General features: G+C 42.5%; 1 protein-coding gene across 4 annotated transcripts in view; it reads left to right on the top strand.

The window, feature by feature from the left end:
- LRRIQ1 (leucine rich repeats and IQ motif containing 1) overlaps positions 1 to 23,800 on the top strand; it is a 213,004-nt gene that overhangs the window by 26,639 nt on the left and 162,565 nt on the right. For 3 of the 4 annotated variants that reach the window (XR_008892716.1, XR_008892717.1, XM_056574412.1), the window contains exons 6-9: positions 3,101 to 3,175; positions 6,569 to 7,666; positions 20,158 to 20,310; positions 22,377 to 22,527. Coding sequence is in view for 2 of the 4 variants with exons in the window: in XM_056574412.1 (XP_056430387.1) it covers positions 3,101 to 3,175; positions 6,569 to 7,666; positions 20,158 to 20,310; positions 22,377 to 22,527 (1,477 nt within the window). In the remaining 2 variants the exon portion in view is untranslated. The remainder of the gene's footprint in view (positions 1 to 3,100; positions 3,176 to 6,568; positions 7,667 to 20,157; positions 20,311 to 22,376; positions 22,528 to 23,800) is intronic. The other variant, XM_056574413.1, reaches the window with a different exon arrangement.

The following is a 23,800-nucleotide window of genomic DNA, read 5'->3' as shown; positions in this document are numbered from 1 at the left end:
ATGGGGGGACAAACCTCCAGCTGTTTCAAAACTACAACTCCAAGCATGTACTGATCGCCGAAGGGCATGCTGGGAGATGTAGTTATGCAACAGCTGGAGGTACACAACTACAACTCCCAGCATGCCGAGACAGCTGTTTGCTGTTTTGGCATGCTGGGATTTGCAGTTTTGCAACATCTGGAGAGCTATAGTTTAGAGACCACTGCACAGTGATCTCCAAACTGTGGACCTCCAGATGTTGCAAAACTACAAATCCCAGCATGCTCAGACAGTAAACTGCTATGTGGGCATGCTGGGAGTTGTAGTTTTGCAAGATCTGGAGAGCGACAGTATAGAGATCATTGTCCAGTGGTCTCAAACTGTAGCTCTCCAGCTGTTGCAAAACTACAAATTCCAGCATGCCTAAATAGCTCTCTGGGCATGCTGGGAGTTGTAGTTTTGCAACATCTGGAGGGCTACAGTTTAGAGACCACTCTATAGTGGTCTCAGACTGTAGCCCTCCAGATGTTGCTAAGCAACTCACCGACTTCCTTAGGATCCACGGAGCTGCATCGCCGTCCTCTTCTTCCGTTGATCGTCGCCCGCTGCTGCCATCTATCGTCTCCCGCTGCCGTCGCTGATGGGTGAGTGGACTTTGGCGCCGGTCCTGTGTCGTTTCCCCGTTCTGCCCCGCCTATTGTGGGTGGGCTGGACGGGGAAACCGAAAGTAAAGCCCCCCCGCCCCCGATCTGCTATTGGTGGTCGCGTCTTGATGATCAATAGCAGGGATAGGAGGGGTGGCACCCCTGCCACCTCACTCCTATCGCTTCAGGGGGATCGTGGGTGTCTTGAACACCCGCGATCCCCCTTCTATTCCGGGTGATCGGGTCACCATAGGCCCGAATCGGCGCAAATTGCAAGTGTGAATTCACTTGCGATTTGCGCCGATCGCCGACATGGGGGGTCTGATGACCCCCCTGGCATTTGCGTGGGGTGCCTGCTGATCGATATCAGCAGGCACCCCGGTCCGTTCCCCGCCCGGCGGGGACAGAAATTCCCTTGGGCGTATGGATACGTCCTGGGTCCTTAAGTACCAGAAAGCCAGGGCGTATCCATACGCCCTAGGTCCTTAAGGGGTTAAACCGTTCTCATGAGAAGAGAGCGGGTTAAATCCGGTGGGTCCCAGTTGCTAGGGGCAGCCAGGACCAACGGCTAATGCCGGGCACTGCTGAACGGGCCGATGCCCAGCATTAACCCTTTAGACGCCGCAATCAAAGTTGATTGTGGTGTCTAAAATACGGGGATAAAGGTGCCGTTAGCTCAGTGGAGCTGATCGGGACATCTGCACTAAAACTCCTTTTTAGCCTCCTGTGATTGCTACTGACCATTTAAAGGCTCAGGAACCCTTTGCAGGTGTTATGGCTTAATTAGCTGATTAGAGTGGGACATTTATCAAAATCTCTCCAAAGGAAAAGCTGCCCAGTTGCCCATAGCAACCAATCAGATCGCTTCTTTCATTTTTAAAAACACCTCTGCAAAATGAAAGAAGCAAGCTGATTGGTTGCAGTGGGCAACTGGGCAACTTTTCCTCTGGACAGGTTTTGATAAATCTCCCCCTTTGAGCCTAAAATATTGCACCTTTTCACATTATTCTAATTTTCTCAGATTGTGGATTTGGGGTTTTCATGAGCTGTAAGCCATATTCATCACAATTATGACAAATCATGCCTTGAACTATCTTGCTTTGCATATAATGAGTCTCTCTCATATATTAATTTCACCTTTTAAGTTGCATTACTGAAAGAAATGAACTTTTGCACGATATTCACATTTTTTGAGTATCACTTGTATTACAAAGGTATGGATTGTAGACATTTCCTGAAATATATATCCAACCGATGCCTCTGTACAGGGATATAATGGCATCTATCGCAAAAGTGCACACTTTTGGTCTCTGTCATGTATATTCTGCAGAGTCCAAATGACACTGCAGAATTTCCAGCGGTGAGCTAGCGTTGTATAGACAAAAAAACAGAGCGCCTCTGAGAAAAAATGTTTTGTTTATACAGTGGTCCCTCAACATACGATGGTAATCCGTTCCAAATGGACCATCGTTTGTTGAAATTCGTTCCAAATGGACCATCATTTGTTGAAATCCGTTCCAAATGGACCATCGTTTGTTGAAATCCGTTCCAAATGGACCATCGTATGTTGAGGGATCCATGCAATGTAAAGTATAGGGCGGTGGTCTACAACCTACGGACCTCCAGATATTGCAAACGGCTGTCCGGGCATGCTGGGAGTTGTAGTTTTGCAACATCTGGAGGTCCGCAGGTTGAAGACCACTGGTATTGGAGGTTATACTCGCGTGTCCCCGTCGCTCCGGACCGTCACCGCTGCCCTGGATGTCGCCTTCCATCGCTGCCGCCGGTGCTCCGGCAAGGCCTCTGCTTCACTGGCATCCTCTCTCTCCGTCGCCGCCATCCCGTCGCTACGCAAGCCGCTCCTATTGGATGACGGGATGGCGTGCGCAGCGAAGTGATGACGACGGAGAGCGCCAATGATTCAAGGGATCCCAAAGAGGACGCGCCGGAGCCCCGAGGACAGGCAAGTGATCGTCAGCGGACCACACGGGGCACCGTAAACGGCTATCAGGTGGCAGCTGAAGCAGTCTGTGCTGTCGGATAGCCGTTTATGCGATGGCCCCGACATACAAAAGCATCGTATGTTGATGCTGCCTTCAACATGCGATGGCCTCTGAGAGGCCATCGTATGTTGAAATGATCGTATGTCGGGGCCATCGTAGGTCGGGGGTCACTGTATAGAGGAACATAGGCTATTATTAGATAATAAAGTAGAGATTCTTGTGTACCCCTTGTATTTACCATGCTCTAGCTAATGTGGCAGGAACAGGGAAAAGGTGATTTGACTTATTATCACACTTTAGACAAATACTCCCACCCTCGCAAATGAGTTAGTACTTATTTATTTTTAGTTGACATATAAGTAACTTGTACCAAGTGTAATAGGGTTTGTAGAGTTTTTCTAATTTTGTTTAGCATTATAGTGATAGATGTAAAATATATTGAAAATATTCAGAATTTTATATTCTCTTTTAAAGAAACAACAAGAGAAACTTGAATTAGATCTAAAAAGAAACTATGAAGCACTCGAACAGGATTTACAGTATCACCAGGTAAATCACTTTTTTTTTACTGATGGACTGATGAAACACAGTCTGAACTTGGTCTAATGTCTATTTGTTACTGCTTAATTTGAAAAGCAATCTTTGTCGTCCAAAATCTATCTTGTAAATTCACATTAAAATGGAATTCTACATGTAGTTATGTAGGGGTGCAGCCATTGTATTCTATTGCAGGTGGAGGGTTTTAACAGACTGTAACTGTTTACTTGTCTATTCAAATCTTTTGCATGTTATGTCCATATGTTATTTGTATGTATGTAGCTATACAGTGATTATTGCTTTTGTATGTACAGTGCTCTGCATAAGTATTCATCCCCCTTCAGTTTGTCATAGTGTAACCACATTCAAATTTATGTCATTGCAATTTTATTTAATGGACCAATACAAAATGGTCCATAATTTGAAAGAGGTGCATATGGGTTCAGCCCTTTTACTGTGAAAACCCTAACAAAGATCCGGAGCAACCAATTTCCTTCACAAAGTCACATTTCCAAAGCATATAGGGGGAGATTTATGAATCTGTGTAGAGGAAGACTGGTGCAGTTGCTAATACAACCAATTAGATTGCTTCTTTCATTTTTCCCAGGCCTTTTAAAAAAATTAAAGAAGCAATCTGATTGGTTGCTATGGGCAACTGCATTACTCTTCCTCTACACAGGTTTTGATAAATCTCCCCCATTCGTAAGTATGGCCCATCTGTCTGAATTTAATATTAGTATAAATGCACCTGTTCTGTTAGAGAGAATTACTGAACGGGTTTGTTAGAGAGCATTACTGGACGAAGAGAAGTATGAAGACTACAGTGCCCACCAAACAGGTGAGGGATAAAGTTGTGGAAAAGTGCAAATCAGGATTAGTTTAAAAAATATATATTCCAAGTATTGAAGATCTCATGGAGCATTATTAAATCCATCATCAAAAATGGAAAGAGTATGGCACAACAGGCAACCTACCACTAGCACAGTGCTCTCTGCTGACATCTCTGTCCATTTTAAGAACTGTCCAGAGTAGGAGAAAATCCTCATAGAAAACATATGCTGCTCTGCACAGTTCCTAAAATGGACAGAGATGTCAGCAGAGAGCACTGTGCTTGTGATGTCAGCAGAGAGCACTGTGTTCCAAAAAGAAAAGAATATCCTCTGTAGTATTCAGCAGCTAATAAGTACTGGAAGGGCTAAGATTTTTTAATAGAAGTAATTTACAAATCTGTTTAACTTTCTGGCACCAGTTGATAAAAAAAAAAAAAAAAAAAAAAGGGTTTCCACCGGAGTACCTCTTCATCCCCATAGATGCGTGATCAATCCTGATCACGCATCTATGGTGTTGACAGGGGGAGCGCGCGCCCCCCCCCCCCCCTGTTCACCAACGGCAGCGGCGCGTTACGATTGCGGGTCACCGCTGGTTGCTATGGCAGTAGGAGGTCAGATCATGACCGAATGTCTGCCTGCTACGGAAGCCTGTGAGATCCAGCCACAGGCTGTACTGTGTGCAGCTGATCGGGTCATGCTGTTCTGCAGTACAAATGTATTGCACCATAGTATAACCTGTAAAAAGTGTAAAAAATGAAATAAAAAGTTCTTAAATAAAAGTATGAAGTGTAAAAAAAAAATGCCCCTTTCCCAATAAAAGCCCTCTATTATCACCCAAAAAGATCCAAAACACAAATCATATACATAATAGGTATTGTCACATCGGTAATGATGTGTACTATAAAACTATAATGTAAATTATACCGCATGGTGAAGACCATAAAAAACAACAACAAAAAAGCTCAAAATTCGACAATTTTGGTACAAATAGCGGAATAAAAAAGATGAAGAGGTAGCACGTATCGCAAAAATGATACCAATGAAAAGTACAGCTCATCCCGCAAAAAATAAGCCCTTACTCATTGGCGTCAGATGAAAAAAGTTACGGCTGTTGGAAAATGAATAGCAGAGAAAGAATTTTGCTTAGAAAAGGAAAAAGAACATAGAAAGTTATATAAAATGGGTATCGCCATAATCGTACTGACCCACAGAATAAATATAACATCACTGTTACCGCACAGTGTACACCATAAAAAATAAGATAAAAACGCCAGAAATTTTCCAGTTTTTCACAACAAATGCTGCATGTGTCAACAAAAATGCACCACTTATATAAAGTACAATATGTCCCGAAAAAACTATCTCAGAATTGCTCCTATCAGAAAAAGTGTTCTAAAGTTATTACCATTTAAAGAGACACATGTCAAATAAGAAAAAAAAGAGCCTGATCATTAAGGTAAAAAAAGGGTCCGTCCTTAAGGGGTTAAAGGGGTTATCCACCAAAAGGTAGATATGCCTAGGAAGGATCCGCACATGTCTTGGAGCTAAACGGCTATGTTCTAGGTCAGCCATAACACTGTGGCTATCTTTTTGTGAACTGGCTATTTCTGGTTGGAGTTTGTTCCCTTAAACTACATATCCTATGATTTTGTGTTTGTAAGTGTGAGGTCACTTTTCTTCCTCCCACACATCAGCCACCCCACCCATTGAAACACACCTGTGATCCTTTTAATGCAATAGACCAATTTTTTTCTTACCAGGGTGCCTCCAACTGTTGCAAAACTGCAATTCTTGCAGAATCATCTCCCTCCCACCAGCGGTCACTCCACCCATTGAAACACACCTGTGATCCTTCCAATGCAATGGACCAGTGTTTTTTAACCAGGGTGCCTCTCGCTGTTGCAAAACTACAATTTACTGCAGAATGATCTCCATCCCACCCAGCGGTCGCTTCACCCATTGAAGCAAAGACAGGCTCCCTCTGAACACCTGACTAGTGATGTAATGTCTTGGGCTGCACTGCAACCTGGGGAAACCTGAGACGTTTTGTAAGCTGGTAAAAATAAATATTGGGACAAAAATCACAGAAGAATTGCGAGACCACCACAAACCACAGGTGCACACACTATATTATGAACTACACTAACTTTACAGCCGCTGTAGCACAGTCAAATTTTTAAAACATTCTGTAATACCCCTTTAATGTCCTAAAATGGCCCATTTAAATGAAATTGCAGCAAAGGGAGGTTCTACCAAGTATCGACTCATTATTGTTTGTTTCACAATAGAGGTATTTTGCACTTTCAAGGTGTTGTACATAGATTGTGTTGTTTAACTGGTAAAAGTCTATTTAAATTCCAGTTTGTATACTTATGCAAGACACTGTATAAAAGTAAAATCTGTGTATACTTTAGTATTTTCCAACCAGTGTGCCTTCAGCTGTTGTAAAACTACAATGCCTGGACAGAAAAAGCCTATAGTACACTGGTTGTGAACTTCTTTAGTTTATCTGCAATATTTTAATGTGTATTATTGAGCTTGATGTATTTATATTTAGTTCTTTTTGTTTTTTTAGAATAAAATTGATAACATTGAAGCAGATTTGATAGTTGAAAGAAAAGCCTTTGAAGAACAGAAGGCCAATGCCCAAAAGCGTTTGGAGGAACTACAACACAAAGCAGCTGTAACGATTCAGGCAGCATTCAGAGCACACCAGGTATACAAAGTGTACGCATCTATACTACTGCAGAAAAAAGAAGACCTGAAAAGAAAGAAAGAACTACAGCAAAAAATGGAAATAGAAAAGAAAGAGCTAGAGCAGAAAATTAGGATGAAACTTGAGGAGAAAAGACAAAAAGATGAAGAAAAGAAACAAAATGAAGAAATTGCAAAAAAGAAAATAGAAGAAGCCAAAAGGAAAGAGTTTATAGAACAAGGAAAGAGACATCAGGAATATGAGTGGAAAAAGAATGAAGAAAAAATGAGATTGGAGAAAGCTAAATTCTTGAAACAACAAGAAACAAGCAAACAAGAAATGAACAGCCCCAAATATCCTTCTATAAATGGAAAACCAGCTAAGGAGGATCAACCAAAAGATGAGCAGACTAATGCCCTAAAAATAGCAGAGGAGAAAGAAGAAAGACAAGAAAAGAACAGTGGGATCCGACAAGAAATGGATGTCGGATTGCAGGTTCATACTAGTGAAAAAAATACTATTCTGGAAAGTAGAGCTGACCTAGAACCTGCAGAAATCCGCAGAGCCTCAGAAATAGATGAGGATCGTTCTCTACTGGTGCACAATAAGAAGAGTATAGAAAGTCCTTCTCCTGTGTTGACTGCACTGCCAACTGCATTCACTGAGGGGCACGTTCTTGGTTCACAATCTGCTGTAAACCACATCGAAGAAAAAGACATGAGCCAGAATGCAGGAAACTCACAAAGTCAAACTTCACGATATTCTTCAACCGTAAATGGTTGGGCTCTGCCAGACCAATCTGAAGCAAAGAGACTAGCATGGATGAAATCCTGCAAACCTTGGGCCAAGATTTTAAGGGAGAACCAAAAGGTTGTGGTAAAAAAAGCCAGACAGAGGAAAAGCTCTGCAGCAAAACAGCTGCCTTCCCTTAAAGAAGCCCTCATCCTGCACAACACTCCATGGCAGAACTTGCAACAGGTAGTGTCAGCTTTTTACTTTTGCAAGAAAATATGTTTATGGTATTTATTGTTGTGATACACAGGGTAATGTACATGTATAACTCTATGAATAGTAGAAGTCACTGAGGAGTTCTGTGACTATAAAAAAAACATGAGGCTTAAGGTCATAAAGGTGACTAATATTCTGTATAATTTATAGGGAGGGTATTAGTATTAGCTGCTGCAATATAAAACTCTCCACAATCTTCATAGAAACTAAGGCTCACAGGCCAAAAACAATTATACCCGTAAAAATAACTCAATCATGAAAAATGGATGCAGCTTAATCTGCAAGATATACATTGCTCACATTTTACCAGACTAATGCCAAGAGGGGAGTGGCCAGGCTGGAGTGACCATCTAAATTTCCTGTTGTAACAGGTATTACCGTAAAGTTAAAGGGAAACCATCACCTTTTTCCTGATTAGATGCAGACTCTTTGTTTTTTTTGTTTTTTTTTATTATAATTAATTTTATTAAGGGAAATGCCATCCTGTCAGAGCTGTTCTTAAAAGGGTACTCCGGTAGAAAACTATTTTCTTTCTAATCAATTTGTGCCAGAAAGTTAAACAGGTTTGTAAATTACTTCTATATAAAACTCTTATTCCTTCCAGTACTTATCAGCTGCTGTATGCTGCAGAGGAATTTGCATAGTTCTTTTCTGTCTGACCACAGTGCTCTCTGCTGACACCTCTGTCCATGTCAAGAACTGTCCAGAGCAGGAGAGGTTTGCTATGGGGATTTGCTCCTACTCTGGATAGTTCCTGACATGGACAGAGGTGTCAGCAGAGAGCACTGTGGTGAGACAGAAAATAACTATACAACTTTCTCTGTAGTATACAACAGCTGGTAAGGGGTACTCTGATGGAAAACAATATATATATTTTTTTTTTAATCAACTGGTGCCAAATGTTATGCAGGTTTGTAAATTACTACTATTTAAAAATCATAATCCTTCCTATACTGTACTCACCTGCTGTATATTACAGAGGAAGTTCTATTCTTTTTGAATTTCTTTTCTGTCTAACCACAGTGCTCTCTGCTGCCACCCTTGTCCATGTCAGGAACTGTCCAGAGCAGGAGCAAATCCCCATAGCAAACCTATCCTGCTCTGAACAGTTCCTGACATGGACAGAGGTGTCAGCAGAGAGCACTGTGGACACAGCCTGGTTTTTACCTTAAATGTGCACTGTCAGATACAAAAACTTTTTATAGGTTGTACATTTTGGCAAAACAATGTTTTTGTAATATACTTAATAAGCACAGAGGAGCCCTATCAGACGGGAGAGAGCACAGAGGAGTACTATCAGACAGAAGAGAGCACAAGGGGGAACTATCAGACAGGAGAGAGCACAGAGGAGTGCTATCAGACAGGAGAGAGCACAGAGGAGTACTATCAGACAGGAGAGAGCACAGAGGAGTGCTTTCAGACAAGAGAGAGCACAGAGGAGTGCTTTCAGACAAGAGAGAGCACAGAGGAGTGCTATCAGACAGGAGAGAGCACAAGGGGGTACTATCAGACAGGAGAGAGCACAGAGGAGTGCTTTCAGACAGGAGAGAGCACAAAGGAGTGCTATCAGACAGGAGAGAGCACAAGGGGGTACTATCATACAGGAGAGAGTACAGAGGAGTGCTATCAGACAGGAGAGAGCACAAGGGGGTACTATCATACAGGAGAGAGCACAGAGGAGTACTATCAGACGGGGAGAGCACAGAGGAGTGCTATCAGACAGGAGAGAGCACAGAGGAGTGCTATCAGACAGGAGAGAGCACAGAGGAGTACAATCAGACAGGAGAGAGAGCACAGAGGAGTACTATCAGACAGGAGAGAGAGCACAGAGGAGTACTATCAGACAGGAGAGAGCACAGAGGAGTACTATCAGGCAGGAGAGAGCACAGAGGAGTACTATCAGACAGGAGAGAGCACAGAGGAGTACTCTCAGACAGGAGAGAGCAGAGGGGGGTACTGTCAGACAGAGATAGCATAGAGGAGTCCTATCAGACGAGAGAGAGCACAGAGGAGTGCTTTCAGACAGGAGAGAGCACAAAGGAGCACTATCAGACAGGAGAGAGCACAGAAGGGTGCTGTCAGACAGGAGAGAGCACAGAGGAGTGCTAGCCCACCCTCACTTAACCCCTTAAGGACCACAGGTTTTTCCGATTTTGCACTTTTGTTTTTTCCTCATACGCTTCTAAAAACCATAACACTTTCAATTTTGTACCTACAGACTCATATGAGGGCTTATTTTTTGCGCCACCAATTGTACTTTGTAATGACATCAATCATTTCACCACAAAATTTAAGGCGAACCCAGAAAAAAAATATTTGGGGGGCAAAATTGGGGGAAAAAGTGTAACCTGCAGTGTCTTCTGGCTCCCAGCTGCACCTGCCTTTGCCTTCCAAGTATGATGGGGATTCCAAGTCATGCAGAGGCTTTATTACACAGTGTTCCATGCACGCCAAGGTCTTCTCCAAGTTGGATTTACGCGGTGCGTATAACCTCATTCATATCTGCAAGGGAGATGAATGGAAAACGGCCTTCAATACTTGTGACGGACATTTTGAATATCTTGTAATGCCTTTTGGTCACTGCAATGCTCCAGCCGTTTTTCAAGAGTTCGTCAATGATATCTTCCGTGATCTTCTCTACACCTGTGTTGTCGTATACCTAGATGACATTCTGATCTTCTCTTCCGTCCTAGAGGAGCATCGTACTCATATTCGTCTGGTTCTTCAGCGACTACGGAAGAATCATCTCTACGCCAAACTGGAGAAATGCCTGTTCGAGAAATCTAGTATTCCGTTTCTTGGCTACATTGTCTCTCATCAGGGCCTGCAAATAGATCCAGATGAGTTGTCTGCAGTATTGGATTGGCCTCGTCCGTCGGGCCTACATGCTAGTCAACGCTTTCTGGGATTCACTAACTATTATCGTCAGTTTATCCCACATTTTTCATCCTTGGTTGCTCCTATTGTGGCTCTCACTAAAAAGGCATCTAATCCTAAATATTGGCCTCAAGAGGCTGAAGAGGCCTTCTTCCGTTTAAAGTCTGCATTTGCCTCTGCTCCCGTGCTTACAAGAACTGATCCGGAGAGGCCCTTTGCTTGTGAGGTTGATGCCTCATTTATTGGAGTGGGTGCCGTTCTCACTCAGAAAAACGCCAAGGGCAAGAGTGTAACTTGTGGGTTCTTCTCCACGACATTCTCTCTTGCTGAGAGGAATTACTCCATTGGAGAGCGTGAACTCCTCGCTATCAAGTTAGCTTTGGAGGAATGGCAACATTTATTTGAAGGTTCTTCTCATCCGGTCAGCATCAGACAAGAACATCAGGTCAGACAAGAACATCAGGGCTGATGCTCTCTCCATGTCCTCTGACGTCATTTGTTTGGACTCCACGCCTAGGCATATTATTTCTCTTGACCGTTTGATTCCTGCTGCTCCTGCTGAGATCCAGCAAGTTCCTCTGTGGAAAATCCTTTGTGCCCACCAGTTTGAGACGCAAGGTTCTGAAATATGGTCATTCTTCCTTGACAGCAGGACCTCGCGGAATACGCAAGACTCTACTTCTTATTTCCTGGCACTACTGGTGGCCCCATCTTGAACGTGATGTTTCTGATTTTGTTCGGTCCTGTGAAACATGTGCCCGTGACAAAACTCCTCGACAAAGACCTGCAGGACTCTTACAGCCTTTCCCCATTCCAGAGACTCCCTGTTCCTATATCACCATGGATTTCATCACCGATTTGCCACCTTCTCATAATAACACTGTCATCTGGGTCATTGTAGATCGGTTTTCCAAGATGGCTCATTTCATTCCTCTACCAGGTCTTCCTTCTGCCCCACAGCGGGTGAAGTACTTCTTGCTGCATGTCTTTCGTTTACATGGTCTTCCTCAGCATATCGTTTCGGATCGAGATGTGCAGTTTGTCTCTAAGTTCTGGAGAGCCCTTTGTAACTGTCTGGACATCAATCTGGACTTCTCCTCGGCCTACCACCCTTAGTCCAACGGTCAGGTGGAGAGGGTTAAACAAATCCTTGAGACTTATCTTCGGCATTTTGTTTCAGCTCCTCAAGATGATTGGGTCGACCTTCTCCCTTGGGCTGAATTCTCATAAAATCATAAGGATTCCGAGTCCCCTTTTTTGTTGTCTACGGACTCCATCTCTGTTCTCCTTTTCCTCTCCCAGTCTCCTCCGGTGTGCCTGCTGTTGATGAGCTGGTCCGTGACTTCTCCACCATCTGGCAACAGACCCGAAAGTCGTTGTCCCAGGCTTCTTCACGCATGAAGGCGCAAGCGGATAAAGGTAGAAGACCTCCTCCATCCTTCTCTCCTGGTGACATGGTGTGGCTTTCATCCAAGTATATCTGCTTCAAGATCCCCCGTTACAAGCTCGGTCCCCGCTACCTTGGTTCCTTCCAGATTCTACAAAAGATCAATCCTGTCTTCTACAAACTCAATCTTCCTGCTACATTACGTATTGCCAATTCCTTCCACGTCTCTTTCCTCAAGCCTCTTGTCATAAACTGGTTCTCTCAGAAGAATCTTATCCCCACACCTTTCTCCGGCTCATCTGATGTCTACAAAGTTGAACAGATTCTTGCTGCAAAAACTGTGCGAGGTAAACAATTTTTTTTGGTCGACTGGGAGGGTTACGGTCCTGAGGAGAGATCTTGGGAGCCTGAGGAAAATATCCTGGACCGTGACCTACTCAGGAGTTTTCTCTCTCGTAAAAGGAAGGGGAGACCAAAGGGGGGGGGGTACTGTTACGTTATGCGCTCCGGACACACACGCTGGCCGTGAGCGCATGGCCGCCTTACCTTCTGCTGCCGACGGGGCTAGGACTCTCATCCCGGGACGCGCCTGCATGCGAGACCCAGTCCGTCACTCTCCGTGTGTTTCTCCTGCCTCTGCTCTGGCACTCGTGTCCGCATCCCCTAGGTTGCGAGTTTTAAGATTTAAAGGGGCAGTATGCTCATTAGTGTAATCCACCTGTGGCTTATTTATAAATTCCTCCACCCTCCTCAGTTTCCTGCCGGATCTTTATTGCCTTGTGCCTTTTGAGAAAGCGTTCCTCCGTATTGCCTTGCCATGTATCAGATCTCTTGCTCTTGTGACTTGACCTTGCTCCTCTGCCACCTGCCTACTGAACTCCTGCTTCGCTTTGACTACGCTACTGTGCCGCCTGCCCTGACCTTCTGCTATCCAGACTACGAGCTGCCTTATCCCTCCTGTGCCTCGCATCTCCTCAGCCGCCTGTGTGGTCGAGCCGTGCCAAGGGTAGCGACCTGGGTGCCGCCTGCCGCAGCAAGTCCTTCCCTCTTTGTGTTGGGCTCTGGTGAAAACCAGCGGCACCTTAGCCTCCGCTCCCTGGTACGGTCTGAGTCATCTACCACACAGGTCCAGCGGATCCACATCCACCGGGGTTCCTATCTTCAGAAACGTGAGTGTTACAACTGGGAACAATCTACAGGGAGGAATGGAGTAAACACCATGGCTGCCAGCACAGAGTGATCGAAAAAATTATTTAACTTCCTGCACACACCGAATGTAAGCCTCACGAAGAACCGACAACAAGCACCAGCCCACAGGCAGGATAGTGCAGATGCACTTTACAAACGCCACCATAGCCACACAAAAAAAGCAAAAGCAGTGGAATACCCATTTAAACCCTAGATAGCCAATAGTATTGAGATAAATAAGTGATCAAATTACTCAAAATTACCTTGGTTTCTTTACTCTAGACCCCCTCCTCTGCCGGCCTAGGGGTAAAGAGAGTTATGACGTGTCCTGCTCTGTTGCATAGATCGCAAGTATGGGAAAGGTCTATTAAATGAGCATAACAGCTAAAAAGTGGTGCGTGCACCTTCTTGGTGTGATGTCTAATTTTTATGACTAGTATTTTATTGAGTTGTGTTACAATAAAGCTATGTTTACGGGTATAATTACTTTTGGTTTGTGAGCCTATTTTTGTAGGTTACATAATACTGGAATTACAACTTAGATATTACTATTAGTAGCATAAAATGTGATTTTTGTTTTCTAAAGCTTGCCTTTAAAAGTATGACCTGCTGATAGAGTTGTGAAGCAATTTCCTTGTTCTCCTTGTTTGCATGAGACATATGCATGTAGTTATGACAGGCTCATAGTGTTTCCACTCTAATGTTGGCGGAGGTTGGGAACATTAACTGTAACTGCACTGTATTTATTACACTGTGTATTTGCTGAGATGAAATAGTAAATGTTTACTTATTTAGCCTGAAAATAATTACAGACTGTAATGTCCAGAACATGTTTTTATACTTTATTCTACGCAATAGAAAGCACAGGAAATTGAAAGTTTTGTGGTTTTGCAGCAAGTAATATCCTAAGTGTGTATAATTTAGGTACATAATGTATTAAAAACACATATGGAGACACATTGTAAAAGTACCAATTGGCACTTTAGCCCACGTTAAGATGAATCTGCTAAATTGTTTCCAGTTCTGTGCACTGTGCCCTTACAGTGATATGTGTGTTGCAGCAGTGAAATGAAAATGAGTTTTGTTCCATAACAATGTGACAGGTGTGATTACATAAGTATCTGACGCTTTATGATCTCGCTGGAACAGAGATCTTCCATCTGTCTGAAGCGGCATTTAAAGGTGAAATCCCAAAACATCTATATAAAACCCTATTTAGTGTATTTTAAAAAATCTATATTTTATTTCTATGCCAAGCTATCAGACTTGTGTCAGCTCCTAGGCATGTGTCCCCCCCCCCCCCCAAGATTGCAGCTCAGTGTTGTCATAGGAACAAAGGACATTGTATTACAAAATTGATGCTGAAGTTTAAAGTGGTTTCTACAAGGATCCGTTAGCTTTTTCAACATTTTTTAAATGTTCTAAATATGCTCCTATATAAATCTTTCTGGTGTTTTTCTCACAAAGGGAAATGTTGGCTACCTGACCATCTCCAGCCTGTTTGTGTGTAAACAATTGCATTGGCGGTGTTATGCAATGTTACACATAATTCCTATTGACATTAATGGGAGGTGAGCAAATGGCGAAGCACTGGAAACGATGCTGTTTACCTAACCTTGGAAGTTACATAATCAGCTCGCAGGGCTATGCAGTTTGAGCAACTTCTATTAATGTCAATGGGAATTAAGCAAATTGCGTAATACCGCCGTTTTTGCTGTTTCTGTGCCAGGCCATCTCTGCCAGCTGCTAACAGTCTGGAGAGCCCCTTTTTACCTTTGTGGGTAAACCAACAGTAAGGTACTTTGTATTCTTGATATGTTTTGGTCATATAACCTTCATCAGACATTGCTTGCTTATAAAAGAACTGTAACAAAGAGTGGTAATAACACAGGTGCTGCAATGATAAATGGCACTGTTTGGCCATCTAAAAGCCATAAGGCTTTCTGCTTCCTGTCCTGACAATTTTGACCCCAGCCCCACTTAAAGGGGAAATCAGCAATGAAAATATTGACAATATTTGGTATTGTTTGTTACATGCAGAAATGTCCAAACTATTAAACGAATGTTTATGGTTCCGTAAGGTGAACAATGTAAATAGGAAAAAAATACCAAAGTCCAAAATTGCTGATATTTGGTCACATCACATCCCAGAATAGATGGAATAAAAAGTGATCAAAAAGTCATATATATTCACAAAAGTGGTACCAATAGGAAACTACAGATAACGCTGCATACAGACCCTTGTATGGAAAAATAAAAAACGTAATTTTGTTTGAAAAGTTTGACTTTTTTTTTAAAAAGCAGTAGAATAATCTCTGAGCAAAGCGCTCATCTCTGGCTGGCTAGGGAAGACATTTGCATATTCATCTCGGAGGTGGACCTGGGTGGTGAATATTGAGGAGGCAGAGGAGCTCGGTGAGCCGTCTCCATTGCACACACTAGCACAATAGAAATAGAGAATTAAACAGACATACGGTAGTATCTCTGCAACTACTCAACAGACTAAAGAAAGTAATGACTGTTTTTAAAGCTGTTCACCCACACAATAGCCCAGTATATTGGGTTTAGTGTTGGTGAACAGGCAAACAGCTTCTCTTTAGGTGGGAATCTGCAGAGATTTTATTTTCTTCTATTTTTTAAGGGGTACTCCGCTGCCCTAGCGTTTGGAACATTTTGGTCTGAACGCTTTGGGGGGTTCGTGACATCACAGCCACGCACCTTGTGACATCACACCACGCCCTCTTAATGCAAGTCATACACTTGCATTGAGGGGGGTGGCGTGACGTCACAAAGGGAGTGGCCATGATGTCACTACCCCCGCACCCAGCATTCTAAACCAATTTCGGTTGCTGCACGGAGTTCGCAGAGGTCCCAGCTGCATGACCCCTGCGATCAGACATCTTTGGTTAGGGGATAAGATGCCTAGGGATGGAGTACCCCTTTAAGGAGTAATGTGACTCGCTCTAAGACCAGTACGCTCTTGAGGCAAATTTGCCGGAAACCCCATAGACTGGTATAGGACTTCAGAGCGCACTAGTCTTGGTGCATTAGTTGTTGTGAAATTTAAACAGACATCCTCGCGCAAAGACAGTCACTAGAGTTACGCCTTAAGAAGCAGAGCTTAGTGTATACCTCTTCTCCTGTTTTTGCAGTTTTAGCAATAAGAGAGAGCTTGGCATTCAGCCAAATGCCTTCCAGCTAGACAGCTCTAATGTGAGGTATTTAAAGGGGTACTCCCGTGGAAAACTTTTTTTTTTTTATTTTTTTTTATCAACTGGTTCCAGAAAGTTAAACAGATTTGTAAATTACTTCTATTAAAAAAATCTTAATCCTTACAGTACTTTTTAGGGGCTGTATACTACAGAAGAAATGCTTTCCTTTTTGGATTTCTCTGCTGTCACGACCACAGTGCTCTCTACTGACCTCTGCTGTCCATTTTAGGAACTGTCCAGAGCAGCATATGTTTGCTATGGGGATTTTCTGCTGCTCTGGACAGTTCCAAAAATGGACAGCAGAGGTCAGCAGAGAGCACTGTGGTTGTGACATCAGAGAAATCCAAAAAGAAAAGCATTTCTTCTGTAGTATACAGCCCATAAAAAGTACTGGAAGGATTACGATTTTTTAATAGAAGTAATTTACAAATGTGTTTAACTTTCTGGCACCAGATGATTTAAAAAAAAAAAAAAGTTTTCCACAGGAGTACCCCTTTAAGGAGGAGCGTGGCAATGGATTAACTTTTTGGACACTTTGAATATAGCTCACAATAATCATTGCAATGTAAAGACCGATTATGACCAAAGAAAAGCGTTTTGCTTGTTTATTTTTTCCTAAGATTGTTTACCGTTATTTTTATTTATTTTTAAAGAAAATGCAACAATCTTGCTGGCTAGTGCAACTGTAATGAATATGTATCCTTTGACAGTGCTTTTAGCTAGTGACATTGCTGGCATGATTCATGTCTTGCTGACTTTAGGTTCGAGTACAGTGATGTACTCATCTTTTTGAATTAGTGGTTTAACTTTCACAATATTTGCATCCTTGTGTGTAGGAAACAATAGAGACACTATAAAAGCCTTAGTTAAATCCACTGAGCCATAACCTCAACCAAACAACTTCAGTGAATGCAGTAAAGACTAAAGAAAACAGATGTTTATGCTACACTGAATGTGGGCTGTTTCCACTAGGCTATTTAAATGATATACAGTTCGATAAAGCACTGGCTAAAGGTTATAATATAGTTTAGAAAAAGCGCTATAAATCTTTTTTCTAGATACTTCTATATATTCATTAAAGAATAAATCGTCCTGTCAGTGCTTTTCCATGTGTCGCGTTTCATTAGAACATTTTCCATAGCATATAAGCTTTAGTTTTGCATATCAAAGGAGAACTATTTTATGTTGTGTAGAAAAGCAGACATGGCTTTCAGCTTCAGTAATAAAAGAAATGATTCCAATATGTTGTGATGTGTGTGGTTATATTTCTTCATTTGAACAAAATGATCATAGCCGAAATCTTTCTAAACAAGCTTATCCAAGCTTGCTGTGCCATATGACACTGTAACTAGCAATATCTTACTGATGCTTGAAAAAAAATATTAATACCTTCTTGAATTTATAGCGTTTGGGATTGAATTTAGAAACAAGACATACGAAGAAACTTCCTTTGGATTAAAAATACCTGGAGGATAGAGTTGCTTTCTGAATTATAGAAAGTGCCACTAAAGTCAAGGAAATACTGGCTAAAGAACACTTCAGTTGTCATAGGCTATAAACACAACACATTTCTACACTGCTCAAAAAAATAAAGGGCACACTAAGATAACACATCCTAGATCTGAATGAATGAACTAATCGTATGAAATACTTTCGTCTTTACATAGTTGAATGTGCTGACAACAAAATCACACAAAAATTATCAATGGAAATCAAATTTATCAACCCATGGAGGTCTGGATATAGAGTCACACTCAAAATCAAAGTGGAAAACCACACTACAGCCTGATCCAACTTTGATGTAATGTCCTTAAAACAAGTAAAAATGAGGCTCAGTAGTGTGTGTGGCCTCCACGTGCCCGTATGACCTCCCTACAACTCCTGGGAATTCTCCTGATGAGGTGGCGGAAGGTCTCCTGCGGGATGTCCTCCCAGACCTGGACTAAAGCATCCATCAACTCCTGGACAGTCTGTGGTGCAACGTGGTGTTGGTGGATGGAGCAAGACATGATGTCCCAGATGTGCTCAATCGGATTCAGGTCTGGGGAAGGGGTGGACCAGTCCATAGCATCAATGCCTTCCTCTTGCAGGAACTGCTGACAAACTCTATCCACATGAGGTCTAGCTTTGTAATGCATTAGGAGTAACCCAGCACCAACCGCACCAGCATATGGTCTCACAAGGGGTCTGAGGATCTCATGTCGCAACCTAATAGTGGTCAGGCTACCTCTGGCAGGCACATGGAGGGCTGTGCGGCCCCCCAAAGAAATGCCACCCCACACCATTACTGACCCACCGCCAAACCGGTCATGCTGGAGGATGTTGCAGCTAGCAGAACATTCTCTGCGGCGTCTCCAGACTTTGTCACGTCTGTCACAGGTGCTCAGTGTGAACCTGCTTTTATCTGTGAATAGCACAGGGAGCATATGGCAAATTTGCCAATCTTGGTGTTCTCTGGCAAATGCCAAACGTCTTGCACAGTGTTGGGCTGTAAGCACAACCCCCACGTGTGGATGTTGGACCCTCATACCACCCTCATGGAGTCTGTTTCTGACCATTTGAGTGGACACATGCACATTTGTGGCCTGCGGGAGGTCATTTTGTAAGGCTCTGGCAGTGCTCCTCCTGCGCCTCCTTGTACAAAGGTGGAGGTAGCGGTCCTGCTGCTGGGTTGTTGCTCTCCTACAGCATCCTCCACATCTCCTGATGTACTGGCCTGTCTCCTGGTAGTGCCTCCACGCTCTGGACACTACACTGACAGACACAGCAAACCTTCTTGCCACAGCTCGCATTGATGTGCTATCCTGGATGAGCTGCACTACCTGAGCCACTTGTGTGGGTTTTAGACTCCATCTCATGCTACCACTAGAGTGAAAGCACCACCAGCATTAAAAAAGCATAGGAACGGAGAAGTGGTCTGTGTTCACCACCTGCAGAACCACTCCTTTATTGGGGTGTCTTGTTAATTGCCTATAATTTCCACCTGTTGTCTGTTCCATTTGCACAACAGCATGTGAAATTGATTGTCAATCAGTGTTGCTTCCTGAGTGGACAGTGTGATTTCACAGAAGTGTGATTGACTTGGAGTTACTTCTTAAGTTATTTTTTTGAGCAGTGTATTTTACATCACAGGTACTGTATGTGTCGTGGTATTCCCCAACTTATACCACTAACATATACCTCATGCCACTGAATAGCTATATCTATATAGTGCCATGGACGAGAACACTGCTGCGTCTGATAAAACTCCAATGGGCTATGCTTGTCTAAAAGGCTCCTTCATGCCACTGAATACCAATATGTTGGTCATTGGCCACAATGCAAAAAGGAAACATTAACCATGCATTTATTTTTTTGCATGTCCTCACACTATATATAAGTGGGGTATCCCTCCCTCTTCCTGCACAGTAACCTCCTGCATAGAGCACAGAACATGCCTAGAGAACCCACCTGTACAAGTCATCTGAAGTCTCCTTTGGCTCATGTGGCTGCTGTTAAGCATATCTCTGTTTAACACTGTTAAAAGCAGCTCAGACAAAATGGCTGCCCCACTAACCAGGTATAGAAAATAGAAATCTACAATGTATAAGTATCTGGTTTTATTAGTTTAATGTAAAAGTATCTGGTTTTATTAGTAATAAATTATCTTTAAACAATTTCTCTTACTGTTGCTCAGTTTCCAAAGCTCCTTCTTTCACTTTATGTTGTGGATAAATAGAATTTATTCTACCTCTTATTGAAATCCCATATCCGTCATACATATTTAATCAGGAGCTTATTTTTTGTTTGATTTCTAGGTTACTACAGTGACTCTTCATGACTTGCCAGGCTGCAGTCTTTCAACGTTGTCAAAATGTGTAAACCTGAAATTTTTGTCACTGAGACGCTGTCAGTTAAGTGCACTTGAGGGATTAAGTAACTGCAAAGCCTTGCAGTACCTAGATGTTCAGGTAATACTTAACAATTCTGTTTACATACTGCTTTTCTCAGTCTTTAAAATACTGATGCTACTGCTAGGTTTGTATTTCAAACAGGGCAGACAGAGACTGTCTAATTTTTCTGTCCTGTTAAAGAATAGAACCCTGACAGATCCATTTTTACTGCAAGGCAAATTCATGGCAACATGGATTGTTAGTTTCTTTTAAATAAAACTGCAGCTGGATTTTACACCTCTAAAAAGACTAAAAAAAAGGATCCATTTAAAGATTAATACAAACAGATAACAATCTATACGCTGGATTAGGCCTAAGAATAGACAGTTGCTTTACCAACATTATAATGAAATGCTCAAACCCCTCTTATCATCAGTAAAAACTGGGTAAGGTGCACAGCACTCAATCCACTTTAATGGAGCCCCTCTTCTATAATGGGTTTGAGCAGCGTGTTTAACCTAGCTAGAACTAATGATCAGAGGGGATCTCAGCACCGAGACCCCAACGGATCTTAACTTTTGACATGTCTGTGTGACATTTCAAAAAGTTAACTAAAATGACCGTAACCCTTTAAAATTCTTAATGCTGTGTCCAGTTAAATACACATACTTTTTTGTTAAGATAGAAGAAAGAAAAAAAAACAGGATGCAAAAACGTGATTTGAATATTTAAAATTATCATGATTCATAAATATGTTATGTTATCAAAACAAAACACTGAAATATAGGCCTTTTACCTGTCATATTCCACAAAAAAGTTATTTGTTAGTACCTAATCCTAATCATGTACCTATAATTTTTATGTGTCTAGCACCTATATTTCTCTCACAAATAACCCAATTTCTTTGTTTTCATGCGTTAGTCTGATAGGACAGGAGTGAGCATAGAGGAGTGCTAGTTCATCCTCACAGGATTTTGTTCTGGATGATATGAGGAACTCTAGTGGTCTTTGTTATAATCCATGATTTCTATAAAAAGGAGATAACCTTTTTTTAATAAAGTATATTAGAAAGGCTAATGTTTTAACAAGATGTACAACATACAAAAAGTGCCCATTTAAAGTGGTATTCAAGGAATTTTTTTTATTTGACTAAGCTACAGGGGCTGTAAAGTTAGTGTAGTTCATATTAAAGTGTCTGTACCTGTGTGTGATGGTTTTCTCACAATTCTTCTGTGATTTTCACCCCAATATTTATTTTTAACAGCATACAAAAAGACTGTTGTCTCAGATTTTTCCCAGGTTGCAATGTGGCAGAGACCTGACTCACTAGTCAGCTGATGACAGGGAGCCTGTCTGCTTCAATGGGTGGAGCGATCGCTTGGTGGGAGAGAGATCAATCTGCAACTAATGCAACAGCTGTATGCACCCTGATTGAAAACCACAGGTCTTTTGAATGGATGCAGCTCATTAATGTTTCAATGGGTGGGGTAGCTGATGTGTGGGAGGGAGGAAAATGGAATTATGGGATTTGTAGGCAAAGAAGAAAACTCAAAGAGGAAATACCAGTATACAAAAAGTTATCCTCAGTATTATGGTGGACTCACAACATAGCCATTTAGCCCCAAGACAAGCGCAGATCCTTACTAAACATGTCCAATAGTGTCTGCCAGGTATGTACTAAAATCACCTTATGGTGGATAACCCCTTTAATGACATGTTTCATAGTAAATTCTAAATACTAAATTTTATTTCAAAATACTACATTTTTCAAAATGTTGTGCTGTGATGATTGTCATATAGATACATACTATAATAATTTTGATGTTTACAGTATAACAGAAAAAAAAGTTAAATCATTTTTTGTTTCTGAACACTAACATTATATTATGACTTTTATTTGTAATGCCCATTAGTAATGAGATGAGAATTTCCTTTATTGGGGCCTAAGCAAGTCATGATCTTTAGGGAAAATCATTCCAGTTAAAGAAAAAAAAAATCATTGCAGCCTTGTAAATCGATTGTTAACATATAGATCTGTGTTTAGCTATATAGTCTCTGTATTTGTAACTGTTGTGATCTAACACAATGGTAGCTTTTGCTAGAGTACTGTCATTTCATAAAAATCATTAAACCTTTTCACACAGGACAATTGCATTAGCTTTATCAACTGTGAGGGCTTGGAGAACCTTGTTGTGTTACTGTTAAATAAGAACCGCGTCACATCAATTAATGGAATAGAAGATTGCAAAAACCTTATGACTTTGGAACTATCATTCAACTCAGTAACTCGAATTGGTAATGTATTTATGTGTTTGCTTATTGTTTCTAAGAAGTACAAACATTTTAACCCGTTAAAGACCCAGGGCGTATGGGTACGCCCTGGCTACTTGGTACTTAAGGACCCAGGGCGTACCTGTATGCCCGTGGGAATTTCGGGCCCCGTCGTGTGCAGGGACCGTGATGCCTGCTGAAATCATCTGAGACCCCCCATGTTGGCGATCGCCACAAATCGCTGATCAATTCAGATCGGCCATTTGCGGCAATTACAGGCTGATCGGGTCTCTGGTGACCCGATAGCCTGGAAAATAGGGATGATCAGAGATGTCAGAGACAGCTCCGACCATCCTGAAGGATAGGAGCGAGGTGGCAGTGGTGCCGCCTCCTCCTATCCCCTGCGATTGGCTGATCAGGACTGACTGGTGAATCGCAGGTCAGGGGCTGGGGTGACAGTTGAGATCCCCCGGGGATTCCTTATAAGCAGAGACCAAGGACCGGGGACCGGCGATTGGAGGAGGGGAGGACCGGCAGGCAAGTAGAGGCAGCGGCAGCATCGGATGCAGAAGTGAAGATCGCCATAAAGTTTAAAAACTACAACCCCCAGTATGCCCAGACAGCCTTTGGCCGTCTGGTTATGCTGGGAGTTGTAGTTTTACAACATCTGGCTGGCCACAGTTTGGAGATCACTGTGCAGTGGTCTCCAAACTGTGTCCTTCCAGATGTTGCAAAACTACAACTCCCAGCATGCCCAGACAGTCCAGGCATGCTGGGAGTTGTAGTTCTGTAACATTTTGGCCCTTCAGATATTGCAGAACTACAACTCCCAGCGTGCCTGGACAGTATCGGCATGCTGGGAGTTGTAGTTTTGCAACATCTGGAAGGGCACAGTTTGGAGACCACTGTACAGTGGTGTCCAAACTGTAGCCCTCCAGATGTTGCAAAACTACAATTCAAAGCATGCCGAGACTGTCCAGGCATGCTGGGAGTTGTAGTTCAGCAACATCTGGCCCTTCAGATGTTGCCAACCTACAACTTCCAGCATGCCTGGGCAGTCTGAGCATGCTTGGAGTTGAAGTTTTGCAACATCTGGAGGGCTACAGTTTGGACACCACTACACAGTGGTCTCCATACTGTTCTCCTCCAGTTGTTGCATAACTACAACTCCCAACATGCCCTTTTGCTGTCCGTGCATGCTGAGAGTTGTAGTTTTGCAACAATTGGAGGCACACTGGTTGGAAAATATTGTCTGTTTCCTAACTCATTGTTTCCCAACCCGTGTGCCTCCAGCTGT

The sequence above is a fragment of the Hyla sarda genome, chromosome 4 (assembly GCF_029499605.1).
Source record: "Hyla sarda isolate aHylSar1 chromosome 4, aHylSar1.hap1, whole genome shotgun sequence".
NCBI lineage: Eukaryota > Metazoa > Chordata > Amphibia > Anura > Hylidae > Hyla > Hyla sarda.
The sequence above is the reverse complement of the archived record's forward strand: the minus strand, read 5'-3'. Positions and strand labels throughout refer to the sequence as shown.